Genomic DNA, 24,049 nt, shown 5'->3' with positions numbered 1-24,049 from the left:
CTTAGCCTTGACCAGGGGAACACCAACCCTAGTCGTTGAGATCTACTATCTTGCATGTTTTAGATGTATCCTTCTTCCAAAACCTGGTTAAAATGATGAGCCTATCATCAAGCTCTGCAGAAGTCTGATAACGGCCGTCAGGGGTGTTGAAGAGGGAAACATCTAAAACATGCAGGATAGAAGATCTCAAGGACCAGGGTTTATTGACTCCTGGCCAAGAGTCAATCTTGATATCAGTTGGTGGGCTACCGATAAGATCTGGAACATATGACTACAACAAATTTACCGAAGCACTTCTGAGTGAAACTGAAAACCACACATCATCAAAACACAACAGGTTTTTTTTGCTTTTAAGTGATGAAAAAGACAGAAGAATGAGAGAGGCACCTTTAAATAGATCACACTTTAATGTCGAAGATGTTCCCACCTCCTCCCATGTCCCCTTGCTTCAAGTCTGTGGTGTCAGTAGCTTTCTCACTTAACGGCACAGTATGGCACCTGTTCTCACACATTACACACTCCAAACGCACATGTACGCACACGCTCCCACACACACCCTTAAGTTTAATTAATATTATAATCCACAAATGTATATTCTTTCGCCTCATTTTTCTATGTTCCTACTAAGTTAAATATATACACACTGGTGGTGGAAGGTGGATTATTTTCCCCCTTCCAATTAAAGTCAAATTTCAATTCAAGAAAAAAAAAGTCTTTTCTTTCACTTCAAAACGAATCAGATTCATGTCAGATTCAATGACATTTGGCCTGTTTTTTGGACTTGGCAGCGTGAAATACATCTGTACAGCCTTCCATTGTGACGTTGATGGCTCATCTTCAGCCTCCTGCTCTTCTTAGTGTCTCCGGGGTCCACCGCTCTCTTTTAGCTGTGGAAACGCTGGGCAGGGAGGGGGGACTTTTGCCCATGGCAAAAAATTAATCGTAACCAGTAGTAGTAGTAGATGGGGTTCTTCCACGTACAGCAGATCATGTCCTCTTGTGCTCAGTCCTGAGACAAAGTTCATATAGCTGAAGTCATGGAGTTGGCAGCTCAATTAGAGCCACTCCAGTCTAGTCAAAAGTAGAGACCATGGAGTAAAAAACTAGGACAAACAGGGGTAGTCCAGTCTTTATTCTGCCTTGTTGGTCCATTTACTCACTCTGCATCTTTCTCTGTAACACCAGGCCTGATTTGTTTGGTCAGTTGCCTCATTTTCATCTGCTGTTCCTCTTCTCCAGGCAGGGAATCAGTCTTGGCTGTTCCTGTTGAGCAGTTTATTTCCTCTCCCTTGCATTAGGGATGAGGGAGGTTCATTCGGTCTTCTATGAGGGTGTTGTCGGGCCCTTGTGCCTCCATACACTGTTTCACTGTTGCTATGATGCCAGACAGACGCCTGTCAAGGGCTGCGAGGTGCGGCTCCGCTAGAACCGGGTGAATGGGGTCAAATGTCAGAGCCTGTCGCATCGCTGAACTCAGAGCTCCGCCCCTCAGCAGGTTTATTCTGTTCCACGTGGACACACGAATCCTGACACAAACAGACAAAAAACACTATAATCAGGGTTCCTACAGGTTCTACAAGTTAAATGTAAGACCTTTTTAAGACTACTAAGAACCAAATTCAATGCCCATTTCACAGCCACACTGGCAAAAATGTTGCCATAAATTGTCGGATTGGAACGGATGGAACTGAGTAGACTAATGTTACTTTGCAGTGTGGACATTTCCCAGACACAATTAAAACTGCATATAATGTTTGTCACCAATTTTTCATGAAATATGCCCAAGTATCACGAATCCATGAATCTTTCTGTGTTACGCACCTGAATCACTCCCCTCACGGTGAACATTTTTGACGTGTACTCCACCACAAACACTCCATTCATTTACATACCAAACCAAAACATAACCGAAACCGTCACTCTGGTTTTTTTGAGATTCCACACAGCCACAGTAGTAAGAAACAATGAAGCCGTTTCTGTGTTTGTTGCCACTACGGCTGTACTGCGGCTGCGTGGAATCCCAAAAAAAACCAGAGTGACGGTTTCATTTATGTTTTGGTTTGGTACGTAAATGAATGGAGTGTGTGTGGAGTACATGTCGAAGTTGTTCACCGTGAGGGGAGTGATTCAGGTGCGTAATAACGGAAAGACTAATGGATTCGTGATACTTAGGCTATCACTCAGGTTTTACAGATTTGATGAAAAATTGGTGATGAACGTCATACGCAGCTTTAAACAACACAGCAAACAATTTTATGGCAACATAACTTAAGACCTACCATATCAAAATGAATGCTTTTCAAAGACTTTTTTAAGGTATTAAATGCAGATTTATAAATTAAAGACTTTTTAAGACCCCACGGGAATCCTGTATAATACACATTATTTTAGATGTAGTTGACTAACATGAGATGTAACATTGGAGATGTGATCTTTTTCCAGTACTCACATGCAACACTGATAGAGTGGTGCAAGGATGCTCCTCTCATCTAGAGCTGCGTTCCCAAAGCTGCACAGATGAAAAAACAACACAACATAGAAGAACAATGTAAGACTTAAGGAGAGAAACTGAAGGATGTCTGTACTGTGCTTTAGAGAGGCCATCAAAATGCATTAGCCACACTCTGCTGGCAGCAGCACACACTGAAGAGCACACACTCCAAAGCACACTTTCAGATGCAGTTCTTCTCCGACAAACTCCACTCAGCGCAGTCCAACGACCCAGAAGTAGAGCTCCTGCTTCAGTTTGCCTGAACAGCACGGATTTTCTGTTTGTTATAAAAGCAGTTTCCCAGTTCACTGATGTGCTCCGTGGAAACGTTTTTATGTTAAATAAGAGGAAGACGAATGTCCAATAAAAGCTCTGGATTCTGTGATATTAGTTTCTATACAGTCTACTTGTGTGACCAGTTTAAGTGCAGTTTTCTTCCTTTACCTGCACTTGTACACTGGAAGTGAGACCCACAGTAGTAGTTATGGTTAGGTTTCTGTTTACTCTAAGGCCCTGATGCTACTACACTGTAAAGCTGACAAAAGCCATACCCAATCTGTTCTTAAATTAGTCTTGGAGTCAGTAATTAAAAATCTGCTGCTTCTGGCTGAACATAAAAGCCAGCCTCCCCTCAGACGGGGATGCCTGGGATGTCATTATCTCCTGCACTAGTATTTTATACACCACACAGAATGTAATCCTGATGACTGTGATTAATTCTTGAAAAATGATAACATGCAGAAAACAAACTTTCAGTTGCTTGTTTTGATCATCATAACATTCTTACTTCACAAAAATGTCTGTTTCCTGAGCAATAAGGTACTTTCAGTGGTGATAAGAAAGAGCTGAGAAAGCTGGGATTGTTGGGAAAATGTCAGAACAATCAGTAATTGAAACAGAGATGGTGAATTTTGTGTTGCTGTGCCAGAAGAGCAGTCTGTTGCCAGATAGTCAGTGATTTCCAAGAATCAAATCAACCTCAAATTCAGGTTAAACTGACAGAACAATAACACACCAACTGAATAACTATGGTTTAATGAGCACCAAAATAATGTTTGTCAATGGATGAATTCAGTTGTTTTTGCATTTTGACTTGTTCACTTCATTTTTTTGATACTGATACTTAATAGGAACAGCTTCAAATAATAAGCACAGGAAAAGGTCAGAATCTTTAAATTAATCCTCACCTTTTTGCGTTGTCGAGTAGGATGAGCATGCTGGCGCCGCCGTCATCCTGAAAACTCTCGTAGTGATGGCGATCGGCGTTCCCAATAAGATAATCAAAGATGGCAGTGTCGATGACGTCTAGTAACCTCGGGCCTGCGTCGTACGGAGGCATCTTCTTCACTGCGTCACAGTAGCTCTCATCGTACTCCCACCTGGATGTGAGAACAGGCACAGAAATCCAGTGAAATCACAGGAAAATCTATGTGGTTCATACTCAACTGTGTGCAGCTAGAAATGACAAAACTCTAGAAATACCTGCTTCAGGTTAATATGTAGGTGTAGGTGTGCGTGACAGAAAGATGCTAATTCATTTTTTGTAAGAGTGTGGTTTTAGTGTGGTGTCAAAGCTGAAAAGTAAATGAAAGGTCTAAGTGAATTTTACTTGTTCTGTAAGGAAAAAAAACAACAACATGTAGTTACATCAATATTTGTTTAATATATACGAGTTTGCTGATGTTGAGTAATTATAGTTATTTTACATAATCTTGACTTTCTGTGCTAATTGAAAAGCTGATGATGTTTGGAGCACTCAGGGGGCATCATCATTACTGCTGAGCTGAGCAGGGTCTTCCAATAACAGCTGCTCTGTGAACATATTGAGCTTCAGCTCAGCAGGAGCTCCGTCCTCTGACAAGAATCCAAACCTGATTCGAACAGTCGTTCTGTCTCTCATTGCCATGTGATATATACATCTGCTTAGTATTTAACCCTTTAACCCCTGAGACAGTATTCCAGGTAAATGTGCTGCTGTGAGTATGTGTTTGTGTTCCTTTTCTTCTGTGGTTTTGTTTCACTGTGTGGGTCAAAACAGGGTGGAATAACAGAAAAAGACAGAGAGGAATTGAAGTTTGACAGGTTTTTACTAAAATAAAGCATTCAGAATGTACATCAATAAGAGATTTAGGGATGTTTAACATCAACTGTTAATTGCAATGCACTGAACAACAACATCTGGCCAAATAGTTTTTGTTTTAGGGCTCTTTTTGTCTAAATCGGTCCATCTGCTTTTTGGCACCTGGTTGAACTCCAAAAAGCAGTTACACTTGATATAAATTGATATATTTGATACATATTTTCATTGATATATATTCTTATTTATTTGATCTTTTTTTTCTGTAGCATTATCATTATTAGTTGTTTTTTTCTTGTGGATGTATTTTGTATTTTTATTTACATGTATACTCTCTATACACCTTGCTTGTTTGTAACTTGTTGTATTGGTTAAAAGAAAAAATCTCAATAAATACATGTTTAAAAAAAAAAGCAGTTATAGGATCAAAACCCGGAAAAAACACAGTAAAAAAAAAAAAATAAAAGGAAAATCGCCACAACACTGCAAACAACAGTAAAAGCAAAAAACAACAAGGAAAATGGTGTAAAAAACAAACAAACCCAAACCATCTATTTTTATAGCAAGTCAGTCTCACTCACTGTTCTGCGTTTTGGCCCCCATTACACAGGCAGTGGGGGGGTACACTGAGCATGTTCAGATGTCTATGGATAGCACAAGGTCTATTCTATGAGCACGTTTCGAAATTTGAGCAAATGGTTGAAGTTTTAGAAACATTTAAAATAAATCACACAGACAGAACGAGCACCACAGACACGTCAGGGGTTGAAGGGTTAATATTTAATGGGCACTGGGTGAGCGTGATTTGTTGTGATCAGGACAAGTGTTCCTTCATGGTGCCATGATAATACGCTCATAGTTTGCATCTACATTAAATCATCTCTATGTAAAGTACTCACCATAGTCTAACATTCAGGGGATTTGATGACAAAAGGAGTCGAAATCAGAGCAAATTTTTTTAGATCGTACTGTGTCCACCTGTGAATGTTTGTCAGATCTCTCAAATAACACATTCACCTTTGTGTGTGATGAACTGTTGAACAACCTTAGCAGCACTTGAGATGAAACTACATTACATTATATTGCATCAGCCTGAGAGGGGGTGGGGGGTGGGGTGATAATCTTGCCAAAGGATCAAATGACTATCGTCTGCGGTGGAATCCAAACTGAACCAGTATTTTTTCATCTTGCATTAAATGTAGGACAGTTAGAATCTACCTGTTTCTGTGTGTCATGGTTGTGTGATGATGTGTATTGACTGAATTGAGATGTTAGGAGACACAGTCATGACTCTACCATCTGTGTTAATTTACGTTCAGTGTGTTCTGTACGAAAAGGTGAAACCAAAAACAATACATTCAGTTATAAATTTGTTATAAAGAGTTTAGTGAATGTACAACACAAAGGATCCACGATTTGACTATGAAATTCAAGCACTTTTAAGGGTCATTTTCAAATTTTTCCAGCACAGCACCTTATCACTGGGGTAAAATACATATCTACAAAAATACATATCCTCATGATTATTTTTTTCACTTTTTTTTTTGATCAAGATCTTTTTTAATGAAGTTTTCTCAATATAATACAAGTGCAGTGCTGAATGGTCCTTACAGAAATCTAAAGTAAGCATGGGTGTAAATCAATCGCAGCTAGCACCATAGAAAAAAACAAAACAAAAAACAAACCCAGAGCAAAACAAAGCAAAACAGAGCAAACAACAAACTGTACATAAAATAATCCCTCCTCAGTCATTACCAGTGCACTAGAAACAATAAAGGATCACTATCACGACAGAAACCTGTGACAGGAGTAAGTACAGAGTAAGCAGCGTCGGTAAACTGCACCTAAAAGTCAAGTATTTACAGGGTCTGGAATGTTTTTAGGAAGGTTTTTTTTTTTTTTCCCACTTTTTATCATGATGTACATAGTATTATGCTACATACATCTAAAATTATGTTTCATAATAGCAAAAAGTTTAGAAATTAAAGAAGAGCACAAAGTTTTATCCAACAAAAGGGAACCCACTTGGTGTTCTTCAGACACACTCACACCAAGACAAAGATTAAGAAAAAAACGTACCTGGAGTCAACCTGAGAACACCCAGTAACTTTCTTTTTTGACATAAAGTTTTATTTTTCAAAATGAATCATCTCTCTGTAAGTAGCTTTGACTTGACCTCTAACCTGGCAGAGTTAATGTTAAAAATAAATAGATCATCACAGAGTTATAATTGCAAGCACTTTCAAGCATTTAAACTAAAATTTAAGCACTTTTCAGCCCGTGAAAACACATTGAAATTCAAGCATTTTCAAGGATTTCAAACACCTGTATGAACCCTGTATGAATTGTTGAATCATTTCACACTGACATTTTTGCAAAATTTATTCAAAAGCTAGAAGAAACACTAAAATCTAGTCATGAAAGAAGCCAAAACCTAACAGTAACAGGTTTTCCTGTCCGCGAGCGGTACTTCTGTGATAGTTTCAGATTAACTACACACAGTACAGGTGACTACAGCCAACCAGGGTCTAATGTGTCCTGTTACAGTTTCACAATGAACAGGGGACATTTTTCCTATCATAAATCATTCTGAACACTGGGTTTACATAATTCACTAAAGTGTTTGTATGAACCCGGGCTCAGTGCACATCAGATATCTATATTCATGTTCTTACTGTACGTTAAAGTGGATTAACTCAACATTTTAGTGCTGACAGACTTTAGAGAATTACTATAAACTCACAAATATACTAACTTCTGTGCATTAAGCAATACTGACACTGTTATTTAATACATTCTATTTATCCATTTATTTAAGATTTTAGACCTTAAGGGACAGATTATATGAAAAACAGAAGGTAACCTCTACAACAATGACAAACTGTATAATTTTTTTGTTTTTTCTAACTTGTCTTGTCCAGCATCATAACAGCAGAATGGTAGTCTGGCTGGCTTTTGGTGCTGAACAAATTTGATTTGCCAAAGGAAACTTCATAAAGTATATGAAGCTCCCCTTGATATTCTACTGTCTTTATTATGAGTTTTGCTGAACCACATTTCAATGCCGAACCTGACATGAGCAAGAAAGAAGAAGGTGGCGAAGACCCTCACAAGAATATATCAACAATACCAACAGTAACAACCATGGTGATAATCATAATGGTAACAATAACTACTAACTGAGCAAACTGGGCAGAAGAGAAAGGAAAGAAAAAACCCAAAACAAAACAAACAAAATTACAATAAAATAAAATAAAATACATAACACCTATTAAATGATGAATATAAGAAAAGAAAGCATGAACAGAATATCATACACACCGTCTGCCCAAATAATACCAGTAACAAATCCACACATCAGTTGTTCACATTAATCTGCTGTAACAGAGTGAGAGGAACAAAGAGGGCCCTAAGGCCTGGCCAACCAGCAGACACCACAGAGGGGGGGGGATCCAGCCCCCCCCTCCCAAGAGGTGACAGTGCACCCGCCCCGAAGATGGTCAACGGGGGCCTCAGCCAGAAGCCCCACAGCAGCTGAGCACAGGCCCCAGGGGGTCAGGGACGCCAGCCGCTACACCCCCGCCAGGGGCCGGCCACCCAGGGGCAAGCAAGACGCTGATCCCAAAGCCCCACGAGCCACCCGTCCCCCCGGGCAGGGGTCCCACCCAGCACACCAGGAGCTCAGGCCAGTCCAGACAGACACCCGCCGTGGGCCAGTGCACACCCCGATGCCATGGCCAAGCACTCCAGGGGCCCGAAGGCCTGCCCCCCTATCCCTGCCCCCCGTCCCACCAACCCCAGTCCACAAACCGCACACCCCCCCAGTCCCCCACACACCCACACAAGCATATGCACACACACTCACTGACACCCAGACACACTCACCACCCATCCCACATGTTCGGCCATTCACACACTCACAAACACCTCCACCCATGCCCATACACCCACCTACCCACATGCACGCCCACACCTACATGTACACACACACCCACACATGTACCCACAACCATCCACAGCTCCCCACACCCACCTACGCACACACCTGCCTGCACCAGGCACACGTATCCGGACTGCCGCCACTCCTCAGGCAGCAAGCAGCACCGCTGCGAGTCCCCCCAAGGCGTGGCAGCCGAGCACAGCCCCAGCGCCAACTGGAGCCCAGAGCAGCAACACCAGCCGCCAGGAACCCCACCGTGGTCCACCACCCCACCAGCAACCACCACACCCCCTATGCCCGCACACACACATCTTTCCTGGTTCCAACACGTCCTGCAGTGGGCAAGAGGACAGCCAGTTTAACCCTCCCCCCGACCGCAATCCCCATGTGCACACGTCATTCATCAGAAGGCAGCACCCCCCCCCAGCAATGCAGCCAGCCAAGTCCCAAGCCAATGGACCAACCCCCACCTCCCCCCGGGGCCCCCCGCCCCAGATGGCATCCAGGAAACAGGGGTGTGGGAAGACCCCCCCGCCCCCCCACTTAACAGTGCTGTGAAGTGTGAGGTGTGTATGCAAGCAGTTAAAATTGAGGAGCAGAAACTGCGCACCGCAGAGGGTGATGTCACACGGCCACTCTGGGTACCCAGTGATCCAGCAACAGTATAAGTGACTACAGCCAACCAAGGTTATAATTGTTAATGAAAACTAACGAAATGACGAAAACCAGAATTGTAAAAACATTTTCGTTAACTGAAATAAATAAAACTATAATTAAAAGAAAAAAACGATAACTAACTGAAACTGTCTTGTGTGCTTATAAAACTAACTAAAACTATAAAAATTATGGATGAAATTCCCTTCGTTTTCGTCTTTGTCAATGTCCGATTGATATGAAATCGATTTATTTCCCTCAAGCAATTTTAGCTAGCAGCACCGTATGATATTTAATGGTCCATCACTTCTTGTCACTTGTCGTTTAGAGTTGTCTCTTCGTCCCCACTCTACCTGGAAACATGGAAACTAAAGTTGGGAGAAAGCAGCAGAATCCTGTATGGGATTTATCTGAATTCGACCGCGAAGAAGATAAAAGATATAAAAAAACTAAAACTAAACTAAAACTAAGCCTTTAGTAAATAACAAAAACTAATAAAAACTAGCAAATCTGCTCTAAAACCTAATTAAAACTAACTGATAAATAAAACTAAACTATAATGAAAAATCCAAAACTATTATAACCTTGCAGCCAACCAGGGTCTATCATGTCCTGTTACAGTTTCACAATGAACAGGAGACATTTTTCCTATCATAAATCATTCTGAACACTGGGTTTACACAATTCACCAAAGTGTTTGTATGAACCCGGGCTCAGTGCACATCAGATATCTGTATTCATGTTGTTACTGCACATAAAAGTGGATTAACTCAACATTTCAGTGCTGACAGACTTCAAAGAATTACTATAAACTCACAAATATTCTCACTTCTATGCATTAAGCAATACTGGCACTGTTATTTATTACATTCTATTTATCCATTTATTTAAGATTTTAGATCGTAAGGGACAGATTATATGAAAAATAAAAGACAACTTCTAAAACAATGACAAACTGTATAATTACTTAAACATGTACATGCTCAAAACCTAAATCCCAATGTTCTTGTTTCAGAATCATATAATGCCCCTCACCTCAAGTAAAGGGAAGCTCAACTTGATGGTAATTACATTTTTTTCAACAGTAAAATGACAAAATTAATCACGACGCCTACACAGACTGGAATACCATTTGATGAAGGTGTGATGTGTGGTGACCGAAAACTGTTAACAGCTATAATTAAATGGGTTGCATGACATCAGAGGCGATATTCAGGAGTTCTAGCCGTTGACACAAAGTTCATGTGAAACCAAGTAAACTTTTATTTACTTTTGAAGTCTATGAAGTGGACCGTTCTATTACTGCTGACCTGCTGTACACCGACTGTAGGACAGAATGGGATGAGCAAAAGTTGGGGCAATATTTGTTCCAATTCTCTGTATAATGAGCGCGACATTATATTCGTATTTACAAAAAAAAAAAAAAAGTCTGAAAAGGATCAGAACAGACACATATTCTAATCATCAATTAATACATTGATGAAAATACAGGAATGAGGTTACCTACCAACAGTCTGTTCACAGAAAACTCAGACAAACAGATTCAAGAACGGTTTTCATGCTAAAACCATAGCTGTACTTAATACAAATAAACTGAATATTCTTAGAACTCACAGTGTAATGCTGATCAGGATCAATACCTGCACAATGTGTGTGTGTGTTTGCCTTTTTTATTACTGTTTTTCTTTTTTTTATTTATAGTATTACATCTAATTTTTATATTTTTATGTGTGTTATGACCCTATGTATGTTTTCTGTTTAGTGTGTGTGTGTTCTCTCCCGTCCTGTAGATGTGCTGTGCCCTTTTTTTGTCTGTCTTAATTTTTTTGTAGGAAGCTGCTGATTGGTGGAGCGTGATTTGTCCGGCCCCTTCAAAAATGGCACTGACCTTCCAGTTCGTTCTCTCTCTTGCTTCCTGCCAGCTTCCAACCTTGTGTTCCTGTGTATGGTCGTCAGTCTTCGTGCTTTCGTGTGATACTTCGTTTGTATATAGTTGTAAATAGAGTTTTTATAAATTGATCCTTTTTCTGGTAGGGGAGGTTGGCCTTTTTTTTGTTTGTTTCACTTTTTCTCCTGTTTTTGGTTAGGGCGTTTAGGTTAGTTTTCTGTATTTTATTTCGTGCATTTATTTTGGATTAGGTAATTTAGTTTGAACCTTGTGGAAGACTTTTTGTTTGTTGTTTTAGCCGAACCCTCCCCTAACCCTCCTTTAGTTGCTGAAAATAAATATTGTGAACCTTAGTTTTTGACTGATGTGTGTGCTTGGGAGCTGGGAGGGGACAAAGAAGAGCACATTATGTTCACCCTGGTAAACCCCTAGGCTGGGGCGTAACATATGTATGCTCTTTTCTGTTCATTCTCCTTAACCCATAAGACCAAGTGCTACTTTTGCGGCAGTTCCAACTTATTTTTTTCTCTACATTTAACTTTTCTTAAAGGTGTGGGAGACTTTTGTGACCAATTTTTCATCAAATCTGTCCAACCCCAGTCATACCCTGAGTATCACAAATCCGTAATTATTATTACCTCCGCCAAGGAGGTTATGTTTTTGCCAGGGTTTGTTTGTTTGTTTGTTTGTCTGTCTGTTTGTTTGTCTGTCCGTTAGTGTGCAACATAACTCAAAAAGTTAAGGACAGATTTGGATGAAATTTTCAGGGTTTGTTGGAAATGGGATAAGGAAGAGATGATTAAATTTTGGTGGTGATCGGGGGTGGGGGGGGGGGGCACTGATCGTTAGTGTGCAACATAACTCAAAAAGTTCTGGACAGATTTGGATGAAATTTTCAGGGTTTGTTGGAAATGGGATAAGGAAGGAATGATTAAATTTTGGTGGTGATCGGGGGTGGGAGGGCCCACGGGGGTGGGGGGGTGGGGGGGCACTGATCGTTACTGTGCAACATAACTCAAAAAGTTCTGGACAGATTTGGATGAAATTTTCAGGGTTTGCTGGAAATGGGATAAGGAAGAAATGATTAAATTTTGGTGGTGATCGGGGTGGGGGGGCCCACGGGGGGGGGGGCACTGATCGTTAGTGTGCAACATAAGTCAAAAAGTTATGGACAGATTTGGATGAAATTTTCAGGGTTTGTTGGAAATGGGATAAGGAAGAAATGATTAAATTTTGGTGGTGATCGGGGGGGGGGGGGGGGCCTGATCATTAGTGTGCAACATAACTCAAAAAGTTCTGGACAGATTTGGATGAAATTTTCAGGGTTTGTTGGAAATGGGATAAGGAAGAAATGATTAAATTTTGGTGGTGATCGGGGGTGGGGGGGCCCACGGGGGGGGGGGCACTGATCAGCCTTGGCGGAGGTCTGCGCTCTCCGAGTGCTTCTAGTTCTTTCTGTGATCACTCACCTGAATCTCTTGCATCACGGTGAACAATTTCGAAGTGCCATCCACCATAAACAAACCATGTGTTTACAAATAGAGCTGGGAGGTCACTCGGGCGTCTTTGGAATTTTGTCGTGACATGCATTGTGGGAAACGAAGGCTTGTGTAGATGCCTGACAGCGGCAGCTGCTGCAGACATGACGCGGAAACGGCAGGAGCTCCCTTCCCTCTACGCATATTCCTCAAGCCGTTTGAGCATCGTGTTTGTTTCATCCATATAACATATGGTTGCGCTGCCGCTGACATGCAGCTGTGTGAAACTCCCTTTCCCACAATGCATGTCGCGACAAAATTCCGAAGATGCCCGAGTAACCACCTGGCTCTGTTTGTAAACACATGGTTTGTTTATGGTGGATGGCACTTCGAAATTGTTCACCGTAATGCAAGAGATTCAGGTGAGTAATCACAGAAAGACTTACAGATTCGTGATACTTAGGCTATGACTGAGGTTTTACAGATCTGATGAAAAATTGGTCACGAAAGTCTCCTGCATCTTTAAGTGACTGATCACTATTTAGGCTATTGTAATGTTATCCTCTGTATTTTGCATTTTTTCAGTATAAATCATGTATTTTCCTATATTTAATTCACTGATCACGTAGATGTTCATAAAAGCTCAGAGTCAGTTCAAGGTTATTTGATCAAATCAGAGAAAAATGAGGAAAAATGGACCTTTTCAGTAAAATATGTCATTAACTGAATATAAACCAAGTGTCTCCATCCACTGTCATTGATCAAACTCCATGGGTTTTACTGGTGAATCAATGTTGTAGAAGATGACGGTGTTTCTATGTTCACTACGGAGCCTCTGAACATCCAAATGGGTCATATCAGATGACCATGAAAAGATGAATAACTGCATTTTGCACCAATTATTTACATGTACTAATATGATTAGTGGATCAACAGGTATTAAACATTTTAGATCAGTAGATGCTTTTGGTCAGTGGATGTTTGGGTCTTTATGGGTTAAGGACAGCGTTCTCAGTTTTGTTGTACATGTGCAATGACAATAAAGACATTGATTTATTCATTCATTTCATCACATAATCCACAAGAATCACATCCCTGGTGAATACAGTTTCTGGAATAACGTAAACTTTTGGACTTTGAAAACATCACAACAAAATACTTAAAATGTAACTTGTGGAATGAATTAATGCCAAGTCCAACTCAAACCCAATGATTTCACATAGATGGACTTTGGGCTTAAACTTGAACATTTAAAGTCGGTGACATTTCAGTTAACATTTAGTAACGGATGGTTTTACCAGAAAAAGTCACTCCTCTGCTGCCCACGCTGGAACTAGCATGGTTAGTTAAGCGTCATCACTCAGGCATCAAGTGTTAAATGCTCACAGGATACACCAACCACAGTGACCTCCCCCACCCACTCCTCCAATCAGCCTGTGATGCTCAGCACCACAGTGCCGCCATAAACATCACACTTACCTGGCCAGTTTCCCCTCCCTGTAAGTGCGCCCCCAGGGGTGTCTGTGTTTCTGCAGAGGCCAGACGTCTGGAAGCCACAGGGTTAATGAGCCTTCCATGATCTCTCCCTCTGCACACGCTGGCTCGCTCTCCCGACAGTAGTAACACTTACCATAGAAACATGTGTTATTACCTGGAAACAAAAAAGAAAGAGTCCCAATGAATATTTATCCATAACATTCTATCAATGACTTGATTTGATACAGATGCAAACATGTGGCTGTGAGGAGGTAACACATGAAGCTGCCCATTATATTTTTATATGTTCTATACGTACTATTTCTACTTTTAAATATTCAAAAATGACCTATAATGATCATTATAGTGATTAGAATAAAGAGCTCTGAAGTTATGGCAAAGACACCAATGTATTCAGGGTTCGCACACATTTTTCAAGGTCAAATTCAAGCAAATGGTCATTTTCTAATTTTTCCAGCACAGCACCTTATCAGTGGGGTAAAATACACATTCACAGGAATACATAGTGTATTTTCCGGACTATAAGCTGCTACTTTTTTCTCATGCTTTGAACCCTGCAGCTTATACAACGATGTGGCTCAAGTATAGATTTTTACAGGATAACGGCCTCCAGGGGGCACTCTAGCAGGAAGCCCAAAAGTGAGACAGACGGGTGGAAGAGGTGATGTGCAGAGGAGAAGTTTTAAGCTTAACTTTTAACAGTCATTTTGCGTGTCATGCACAAACCCTCATCATGGAAAACACACGAAGAAATGCATAGGATGCAGCTTTTAAGTTAAAAGCAATCAATCTGGCTGTCCAAGAAGGAAACAGAGCTGCATCACGGAAGTGCCATTGAGAGCGACAACGGAAGAGAGACTGAGAAGGTGTGTGACGGAGCCTTTCTGAGCCTGTTCAACAGACACTGAAGAAGACCACTTCAGTGGTTTCAGTGCGCAGAAGGAAGATGAAGACAGCGATCAATGACTTTTCTGTTTTTTTTAACCAGCCGTGTTCCTGCCGTTTTACTGCTGCGTTACAGGCACTGTTTGAAAAAAGCAGTTAAGGTATATAAATAAACATTTAAATAATCTTTCTGTTTACCATCTCTCTGTGTATATATCTCATGTTACAACGTGGACACCTGCGGCTTATAGTCAGGTGAGGCCTATATATGTACAAATATTTTTTTCTTTTAAAATTTGGTGGGTGCAGCTTATATTCAGGTGCGCTCTATAGTCTGGAAAATACAGTATACTAATTTTCATATTTTTTCACTTTTTACCACAAAGATGTTCATAGCATAATACAATGTACATCTAACATCATGTTTCATAATAATTGCAAAAAGGTTTAGAAATTAAAGGAAAACACAAAGTATTATCCAAAAAAGGGAAGCCACTAGATGTTCTTCAGACACACTCGTACCAAGACAAAGATTAAGATAAAAATGTACCTGGAGTCAACCTGAGAAGATCTGGGAATTTTCTTTTTTGACATAAAATTTTATTTTTCAAAATGTATTACCTCTCTGTAAGTAGCTTTGGCATGACATCTAACCTGGTAGAGTTAATATCAAAAATGAATTTAAAAAAAAAATAAATCTCATCACAGAGTTATAATTGCTGACACTTCCAAGCACTTAAACTAAAATTCAAGCACTTTTAAGACCTTAAAAACACAACATTGAAATTCCAGCATTTTCAAGCACCCGCACGAACCCTGTGTATTGGACTGTACAGATATGTCCCGAAAAGATTCACAACCTCGGCCCACAGATTTATGTGACCACAAGAGGGAGTAGTGAGTCATCCTGCTGGGGCGATGTGGCCTTTGAGCAAAGAACAAGATGGGATGAGAACTGCTAAGGAACAACTTTTACAGTAAAAGAAAGTGACAAAGTCACAAAGTGAAAAAAGCTAGAAGCACTATTGTTTTCACCACTGGACACAGCTCTAAATGAAAAGAATGGAGTTTAATGATGAAATCACAGCATTTCTTCCACATGGGTGAGTTTCATAATGAGACTTATGAAGGTATTAAATTATTCTATGGTGTTATCATGTTTGAAAAGTTTGCTGTTTGTTGAACTATGGTTCAGACTGAACTGTCACAGTATTGACCTTGTTTTGACAATTCCAAACAGATCTTTAGTGCAGTTACTGACAACACAAACTGTACAGAAAACAGAGGTGATTTGTGGTTTTACTGTGGCTGTTTTGTGTCTAAACAGAGCTATACTAACAGAGCTGAAATGTAAACTATCAGCTGACAAAAAGATTATAAGACAGTGTTATTTTGACCGCCTGTAAAAGTAACCTGCTATACGTTTTTGGTTGAACAACACTTGATGATACCATAATACAGATGTGTGTAAACAATGACCTTCATACTTTATTCACTGAGTGATACATTCTGTGGATACATAGTGTTAATTCATTGGTGGTTTTGGTCCTGAGTGTGTTCTAGTAATTGACATCCCCCATGCAACAGAATTTGGAAAGTCAATACTACATAGAACCCATTAAAGTGAATAAACATCACACAGATTGTGAACGTTGTTAAGAATAAATGCAATTAATACTGTTCCTTTTAATAAATTCAGTTGGACATAGTGACTAATACTCAAACACACAGGATATATCAGCCATTTTCCTCACTTCCTCTGTCTCCTTCATGGACAGACTGCAAAAAGAAGCACAAAGTATAAGTGGCTGTTTCTCTTTGGAAAATTGTAACAAGTCCTTATCCTTTATCCACCAGCACTAGTGAATACAAATGTGTGACTAATAACTAGTATTTTGATGTTGGACACTGGGTTCTTTCCTTTAGGAGGTGACCGTCTGTGACATAACTTTGGCAATTTATGCACTGTTTTGGAAAGCCGATATTTGATCAGTAGTAAAAATGTTATAAGACATTTGATCAGGCACCTGTGTGGGCAGCACTTGAAGTTCAATAAATGTTAAAAGAGTACTATGTGTATGTGTATTAATAATTTCATTCATATTGCTGCCTAAAAATCTTAATTATGTGAGTGTTTCAATTGTATTCTATGGTCAATGTGCTTTAAAAAATAAAAAATAAAAATTGGTCTTAAATATTGTCCTCAAAAATCGGCTGTACATATCAGCCATTGACTGACCAAATTTTAAAAATCAGCATCAGCCTTAGAACACCCACATCAGTCAACCTCTACTCAGAATGGGTGGATGAAATAACAAGAGCACTGTCAAACACAGAAACAGCAGGACTGAAATAAAGAACAGGTCTGGAATGTCGACAAAAGCTCATATGTCAATGAGTGTTATGGGAGTGAGGGTAATGAGATCAGTCATAAGAGCTGTTAGAGTATCCTGACATCAACAGTAGGGTAGAAAAAGAAGAGGGAATGAATTAATAAATGAAAGAAAGAAAATGGGGGGGGGGCACATCCTCAAAAACAGTGTCTGCTTAATGTCTTCTCATAAAAAGGATTATTTATGGTAAATATCATTGCCTTGGTTTTATATAGAAATCCTCCTGTTCATAAGCCTCATTGTGAAACGAAGATGACACTTTGTTTTGGGATACAAGTAGTTCCACACACAACACACTCTTTTCTTCCTTCTGTTCAAATATGAGGAAAAACCCCTCCAGAAAAGCCCCGTCTCTGAAAAACATAGAGGAAACTTCAGAAATAGTCACAGAGGAGGAATCCTTCTTCCCAGGAAAGTGCGCATCTCTTATACTTCAATATAACTATATGGTCATACGTATATATGTATGTACTACTACTACTACTACTACACAACGTGAATAATGAGATAAGATAGCAACAGAATGAAAACAAACATTTACATGGAACTCAAAGTATTTCTGTGTTTTCTAAATAGGCAACACTTTATTTTACTTTTACTTTTAGTAGTGAAGATTTTGCATCATAGCCAGTGTAACCTTCATTTTCAAGACCCAAAAGTCATCCTGACAACATCATCCTGAGGTACTGTAAACCCTCTGAGAACAAACAGCCCTGAGTTGTAGGTCCACATCTACAACTTGTGATGGTTGACAGTAATGTATAAGAGGCTAAGACCTCTCAGCATACATCGCCTATCTACTTCAGGTCTGGTGTACTCCACCTTTAAGTAAATATTGCAAATGCTCATGAAATATGAAATGCACAGTCTTCAGCCACACAATCAAACTTTTACTTACTATCACCGTTTTGTAGTGAAGGTCAAAATCTCACCGACGGGTATTTCAAAATTAGAACAAATAAATTCTAAAACTCATGCATGACTAAAAACAAAATACAAAAATGTGTTTTTGGGTGAACATGCCCTTTGAAGTGTTTATTTATCCACCACTCATGCTGAGAAGTAGATGATACATTTGTGTAGCTGCCTGTGCTACTGTAACAGGGTTTGTTATTCTATCCACAAGCTGTAAACCATGATTTCAGAGTCTGTTGTAGAAATGAGTCACAATCAGCCGAATACAGATTGGCGGGAAGCAGCAACTTTAATAAACTAGAAAAAATTTACAGGAACACATCAAATTTGCAGCGTATACAACATGTGAGTGGTCTGAAAGCAGTACAGTGTTTCATAAAGGCTAAAAACAAACATATATTTTATAATGTTTGACCGCCTCAGGGAAATGAAGTTGGACATATAATGGTTTGATGGTTTATAATCATGCTGCTTTCTCTTATGAGACCTTAACATCTAATATTGAAAACTGTAAGACCTGACTTGAAACTGCCTAATTTTAAGTGGGTTGGCGAAAAAATTAATTCTGTACTTATTGTCATTCAGACAAAGAAAAGAGATGGTGAAAAAAAAAAAGAAACTGGAAATGTCTAAATGACATCAACAGTGGCCTGGCATGAAACCCTACTATTGCACAACTACCACTTTTGTCATTAGACCTTGTTTCTCCACCAATATCAAACTACTGGTTTTTATTACAGGCCCCCAGTGACCTCACCTGGATTATTTTCACACTTTGGAATGCTCAAAGGCTTCGGTGACCTAAGATAATCCGAGCTGCGTTACAGTGCCACACCTTCATCAAACAGGACTTGACAGTTCACATCCTGAGTGTGTTGTTTGAGAAAAACCAGAAGGAAAGGTAGAGAAGCCGAATGAAACAGAGAATGAGATTGAGAGAAAACCAACATCAGAATGAAACACAAAAGTGGACAGATGAGTAAAAAGAAAGGGAAACTATTCATATCGTAATAGCACATCCTCACCACTGGAAATGTGGAAACTCGTTAAAGTAAATGTCATGGTCATTCTTAATATGTGATATGATCTGGGTTTTAGAGGAATGTACAGATTGTGTCATGCAACAAAAAACAAAGTTGTCAATACTTAACTTACAGCATTTTGTTGCGTTTTGAGTTGTCAGCATCAATGTTGCTTTTCTATTGACTTTATAAGTTTTACTCTCCATTTTACATCTTCATTTCTATATCGTAATTATTCTTTTATCTATTTGTTTACTTCTTTGTATTTTATGCATTATCCGTTTTATCTTATTGTACAGTGTCCTTGGGTGTCTTGAAAGGCACTTATAAATAAAACTTCTTATTATTATATTCTAAGTCTCTTTATAGTCACTATTTAGCAACTGTCTGCGCTACAGTGATTAGTTTTTGACTGCTTTAACCTGCAGAGCTTGTTCATTGTGATGTTTTTCACATGGTTCCTACAGGTTTCTTCAAGTTACATTTAAGACTTTTAAGACCTTTTTAAGACTACTTAGAACAGAATTTAATGCCCATTTCAAAAATCATTCCCAAAATCACCTTTCTCAGGTGAAGTGTGGATGACAAACGGCTAGACGTGTGTTGGGCTGAATGTTCTGTGATCATTTCTCACCGGGGGCTGCAAAGTTGAGCAATAACTGGTTCCTAATTTCAGTATAAATTGTTGGGTTGAAACGGGTGGAACTGAGTAGACTAACATTACTTTCTTTGCAGCTTGGACATTTAAACACAATACAGCCAACAAGTTTATGGCAACATATCTAAAGACCTACCATATCAAATTTAATAAATTTAAAAGACTTTTTAAGGTATTAAATGCAGATTTGCAAATTCAAGACTTTTAACACTTTTTAACACCCTGTAGGAACCCTGTTTTCAGGTGACCAAGAAATAATGACGAAGAAATGATTAATCCAGAGAGTGAAGAATTACTGAAAGTCTATGATTTGCTGAATTCCAATGAGCGGGGAGTCAGATTTAGCAGAAGCTTGAGAGTTTTGTTTAGAGTGTAAAATCATTTTCAGTTGCTTCATGATGGCTACTGTCAAAATATTAAATATGATACAAAATGAGCAAAAGGCCAAGGTTCTACTCAGATAATAACTACAAAAATCCATTACACTACAGCCTGGGTAATCAGGGGAAAACTTACATCCAAGAGGTGAGACAAATTGTAATTCAGACTGTGGATCAGGATTTTATCTCAAAAGGTCATCATACGACTTTTTTAGAGGTAGTTGTAGTAACAGTGGTCTACATCCCTGAGGAGAACCAGGGCGGAGAGAACTTCATCTCAGTCCAATTTGTGTCTGCTGACTACCCTGTCCCCATTTAAAGACCTCATCCCTGAAATGTGTCAGAGCACGAAAGGTGAGGGGGGTTCTTACCTTGCGTGAGGAAGGTGCTCAGCAGCTGGTCTGTGGCAACAGGCTTGATCTCAGTGCGCAGATTTACATATCTGCCCACAACCAGAGGTGCTCTTCTGAACCCCAGGATCCTGCAGCAGACAGAAGCATTGGGACATGTTATTACAGTTCTGCCTCAGTAACAGGACCAAACAGGGTGTGATACAAAATAATATTCACATGATTACACACCTATCCAGATGAAAAGCTGCCACTTCTGCATTATGCCTGTCATAGCCTGCGTAAGGCTCGCCCTCGACTACATAGTCTCTGCTATATCTACGGGATGATGAAAGGGACAAATATCAGAAAGCCACAAAATTCAAGTTTGTCAGCCTTTAACTTAAGGATGTGTGTGAGAAACAGCCAATTTTTATTGATGCATCTCACCTCTTGGGCTTGAAGACCACTTTCTGTCCCCCGTCAAGCACAAGTAAAGCTTTCAGCTGTGTGCCTTTGTAGCCTACATCTGCTCGTTCTATCCTGGCAGTGCTGAGGGAGGTGAGAACAGCAGCCAGCTCAGGGGTCTCCTCAGGGTACACCTCTCTGGGGCCCACCCACTGACTTGCTATCTCCCACGGGGACTGGAGCGTGTGGGTAAGGCGAGCTCCCCGAGACAGAGAAAGGCCAGCTTCCATCTAACAAAAGGGGGGTGGGGGGTGGGTGACAATTTTGTGCATAATGGACCAAAATGAACATGTCTGCAACACTCAAACATAAGACTGTACTAACAGCTGCCATTTACAGAGTTGTACAACACACATTTTCCATTTAGTCAACAGCTTAGATCTTTATTTTGCCATTGCCTGTGACCACTACCAGGTAACCAAACCCCTACCTTACGAAATGCTCGGAGGTCCCTGCGGCTGGCTGCAGATCCCTCACCTCCATCAAGGAGGAAGATCTTGGCCAGGCCCAGCAGGAGGAGTACGGCACACAGCACCACCATGCGCTGTTTGAGCTTCATCTCCACACCGACCGGCCTCGACCCCCTCACCCAACGCTGTGTGTTTCCCCCGCAGCGATTCCCCCTCACCCCTGATTCATGGCCCCTGCGAAGCCCTTTTGCCTGCCCGCTCCGTCAGACAGACAGACTTTTCAGAAGGTGTAGATCTTTGCTGCCTTTGTCTAAAGCTGCAATCTGAGCAAACAGGCAGTCACCTGAAAAGACAGAGCAAGAAGATGAAATCAGAGGAGGCTGGGGGGACTGAAGAGGAGCTGAGAGAGATCTACGCAGGGAAAGGAAGAGAGAGATGAAAAGTGTACGGTCAATAATATGCAGACAGAAAACTAATTGATTTTCTGCCTCTTTAGCTTGTATCCCCTCAGGACAGACAATGACCCAGTACTGCAGCACAGATGAAGCCTGTCTGACATAACCCGGAATGACAAAGTCCAGTATAGGTGTGTGCGTTTAGAGCAAAGTTTGCACTGGCATACATTCAATACACAACACTAAGTGCTACTAAATCTGCATTTACAGTTAGGGTAGCTCTTTCGCTAACAGACTGGATTATTAAAGACAGAAATAAATACACTATTTGACAAAAAGTGTCAGGGCAATTAAAAAAAAACAACAAAAAAAAACCACATATTTAATTGCTGAACATGACATCCCAAACTTCAGGAATGCTGTTTAAGCCTCAGCTCTTGCTTTTAATAAGATCGTGGAACTTGATTACAGGGATCTTTGCTCACATTCCACCACAAATTCAGGCAGATCAGGCTTGGCCACTGGTCTGCCTTCATGTTTGTCCCAAAGGTGCTGGATGGGGCTGAGGTCAGAGAGCTGTGTAGGCCAGTTCAGTTTTCCACAGCACACAGGGGAAACCATTTCCTTATTGATTAGGCTTCATTCACAGAGGCACTCCCATGAAGAAACAGCATCTTTTTTTTTTTTTTTGCAGGCTGTTAGAAGCACACTGTTGTCATTACAAGCTGCAACACTCAGACTTCCCTATAATTACACATTTTAGATCTAAACCTAACCACCAGCTGCACACCAGTGCTAGAAGGAAGTGCAGGATCTGGAGTGTCCATATAGAGTGGAGCCTGTTTGTGCACAGATCACTGATGGGGATGACGGACATGGAGTCCTGCGGTGGTGCAGAGGGGGTCAGATGAGGTGGTGGACCCAGCACCAGCACCTTGCCTTCACAGTCTAACCTTGCAACAGGGAGACACACACTCTACTAACCTCAAATCTTCCTCATAAACTCGATGCCATGCAAATTCAGCAGATAAAACACGCTTTTCAGCCAGCTGCATCCTTTTACACGCTTTTGCCTTAAACGCTGAGAGACAGAAGAGTTAACATTCATTAGCATTACCGAAATCTGATCAAACTAGCTACCGACATTAGCAGGCTACACTGCTGTAAGTAATGACCACTGGAGACAGCTCAGCCGACAGGGCTCTGGCCACGCAGGCATATGCCTCTGCCACACAATCAGTCTTTCATTGCGTTTCTGCCGTTTTCACACCGGCGTGAAAACGGCTGGAGAGCAATAACCGCATGAAACCCACCTTAAAACCACCCAACGGCGGACCTACACAGATGTAGCCTGCTAGCTTCGCTCGAGCATTATTAGCATTACCATGTAAACACCACTGCAGCGCCGGAGTTGCATCTTCCAGCGAGTAGATAGTTGTTTTAGCCAACCGCTGGACACCTTACTGGGTAGGTTAGCTTAACTGAAGCAGCCTGCTAGCTTACAGTACGTCGTCTGTTGTGTTTACTGTTTACCCACCGAACCCCACTTACCTTCCGCCGTTCACCCCGGGACAAACAGGCTTCCAACTGTCCGTAAACTGGTCAGATAAACAGAATGTTGTTAATTTGTCCCGTTGCTAAAAGTCGCGATGGTTTTGCCATTTTCTGGATCTCCTCAGAGGTTCCCTTTCCTCCGCCCTTTTCCTTCGATTCCTTCTCTGGTGTGTGTGTGTGTGTGTCCACTTCCGACATACTTCCCCCTCCTGCACGTGCTCCACCCGGACACCAGGTGGCAGTGTGGGACCGTGAGTACGACACATGAATACGTAAAGCAAGTTTTAATGGAAACACTTATGGTTTAGAACATAGGTGTCAAACATGCGGCCCGGGGGCCAAATCCGGCCCGCCAAACGGTCCAGTCTGGCCCTTGGGATGAATTTGTGAAATGCAAAAATTACACAAAGATATTAACAATCCTTTTAGTTCAGGTTCCACATTCAGACCAATTCAATCTCAAGTGGGTCCAACCAGTAAAATACTATCATAATAACATATAAATAATGACAACTCCAAATGTTTCTCTTTGGAAATGTAAGTATTTTCATGTATTTACACTTAAAGTATAATATTGCCAAAAAATGTGAATAACCTGAAATATCTTAGGAGAAG

The 24,049-nt window shown here is 40.6% G+C and overlaps 1 protein-coding gene across 1 annotated transcript; it reads right to left on the bottom strand.

Annotated features, from left to right (window-relative positions):
* Window positions 1–384: 384 nt before the first annotated feature.
* On the bottom strand, window positions 385–23,634 carry fam20b (FAM20B glycosaminoglycan xylosylkinase). Its single transcript, XM_030131997.1, has 9 exons — window positions 23,432–23,634; window positions 21,506–21,828; window positions 21,058–21,305; window positions 20,860–20,946; window positions 20,650–20,759; window positions 14,008–14,179; window positions 3,679–3,870; window positions 2,450–2,509; window positions 385–1,526 (listed from the first exon to the last, which is right to left on the bottom strand). Exons 2-9 carry the CDS (start codon window positions 21,632–21,634, stop codon window positions 1,295–1,297), a joined length of 1,230 nt encoding a protein of 409 aa, XP_029987857.1. The 5' UTR covers window positions 21,635–21,828; window positions 23,432–23,634; the 3' UTR covers window positions 385–1,294.
* Between the last annotated feature and the right edge of the window lie 415 nt (window positions 23,635–24,049).

The sequence above is a fragment of the Sphaeramia orbicularis genome, chromosome 4 (genome assembly GCF_902148855.1).
Source record: "Sphaeramia orbicularis chromosome 4, fSphaOr1.1, whole genome shotgun sequence".
Lineage (NCBI taxonomy): Eukaryota > Metazoa > Chordata > Actinopteri > Kurtiformes > Apogonidae > Sphaeramia > Sphaeramia orbicularis.
The sequence above is the reverse complement of the archived record's forward strand: the minus strand, read 5'-3'. Positions and strand labels throughout refer to the sequence as shown.

Coding starts and splice junctions, on each gene's coding strand:
- fam20b (XM_030131997.1), bottom strand. CDS start 21,634: ATGAAGCTCAAACAGCGCATGGTGGTGCTGTGTGCCGTACTCCTCCTG. Junction 20,947..21,057: donor GTGGTCTTCAAGCCCAAGAG/GTGAGATGCATC, acceptor ATCATCCCGTAG/ATATAGCAGAGACTATGTAG. Junction 3,871..14,007: donor AGGGAGGGGAAACTGGCCAG/GTAAGTGTGATG, acceptor TCTCACATCCAG/GTGGGAGTACGATGAGAGCT.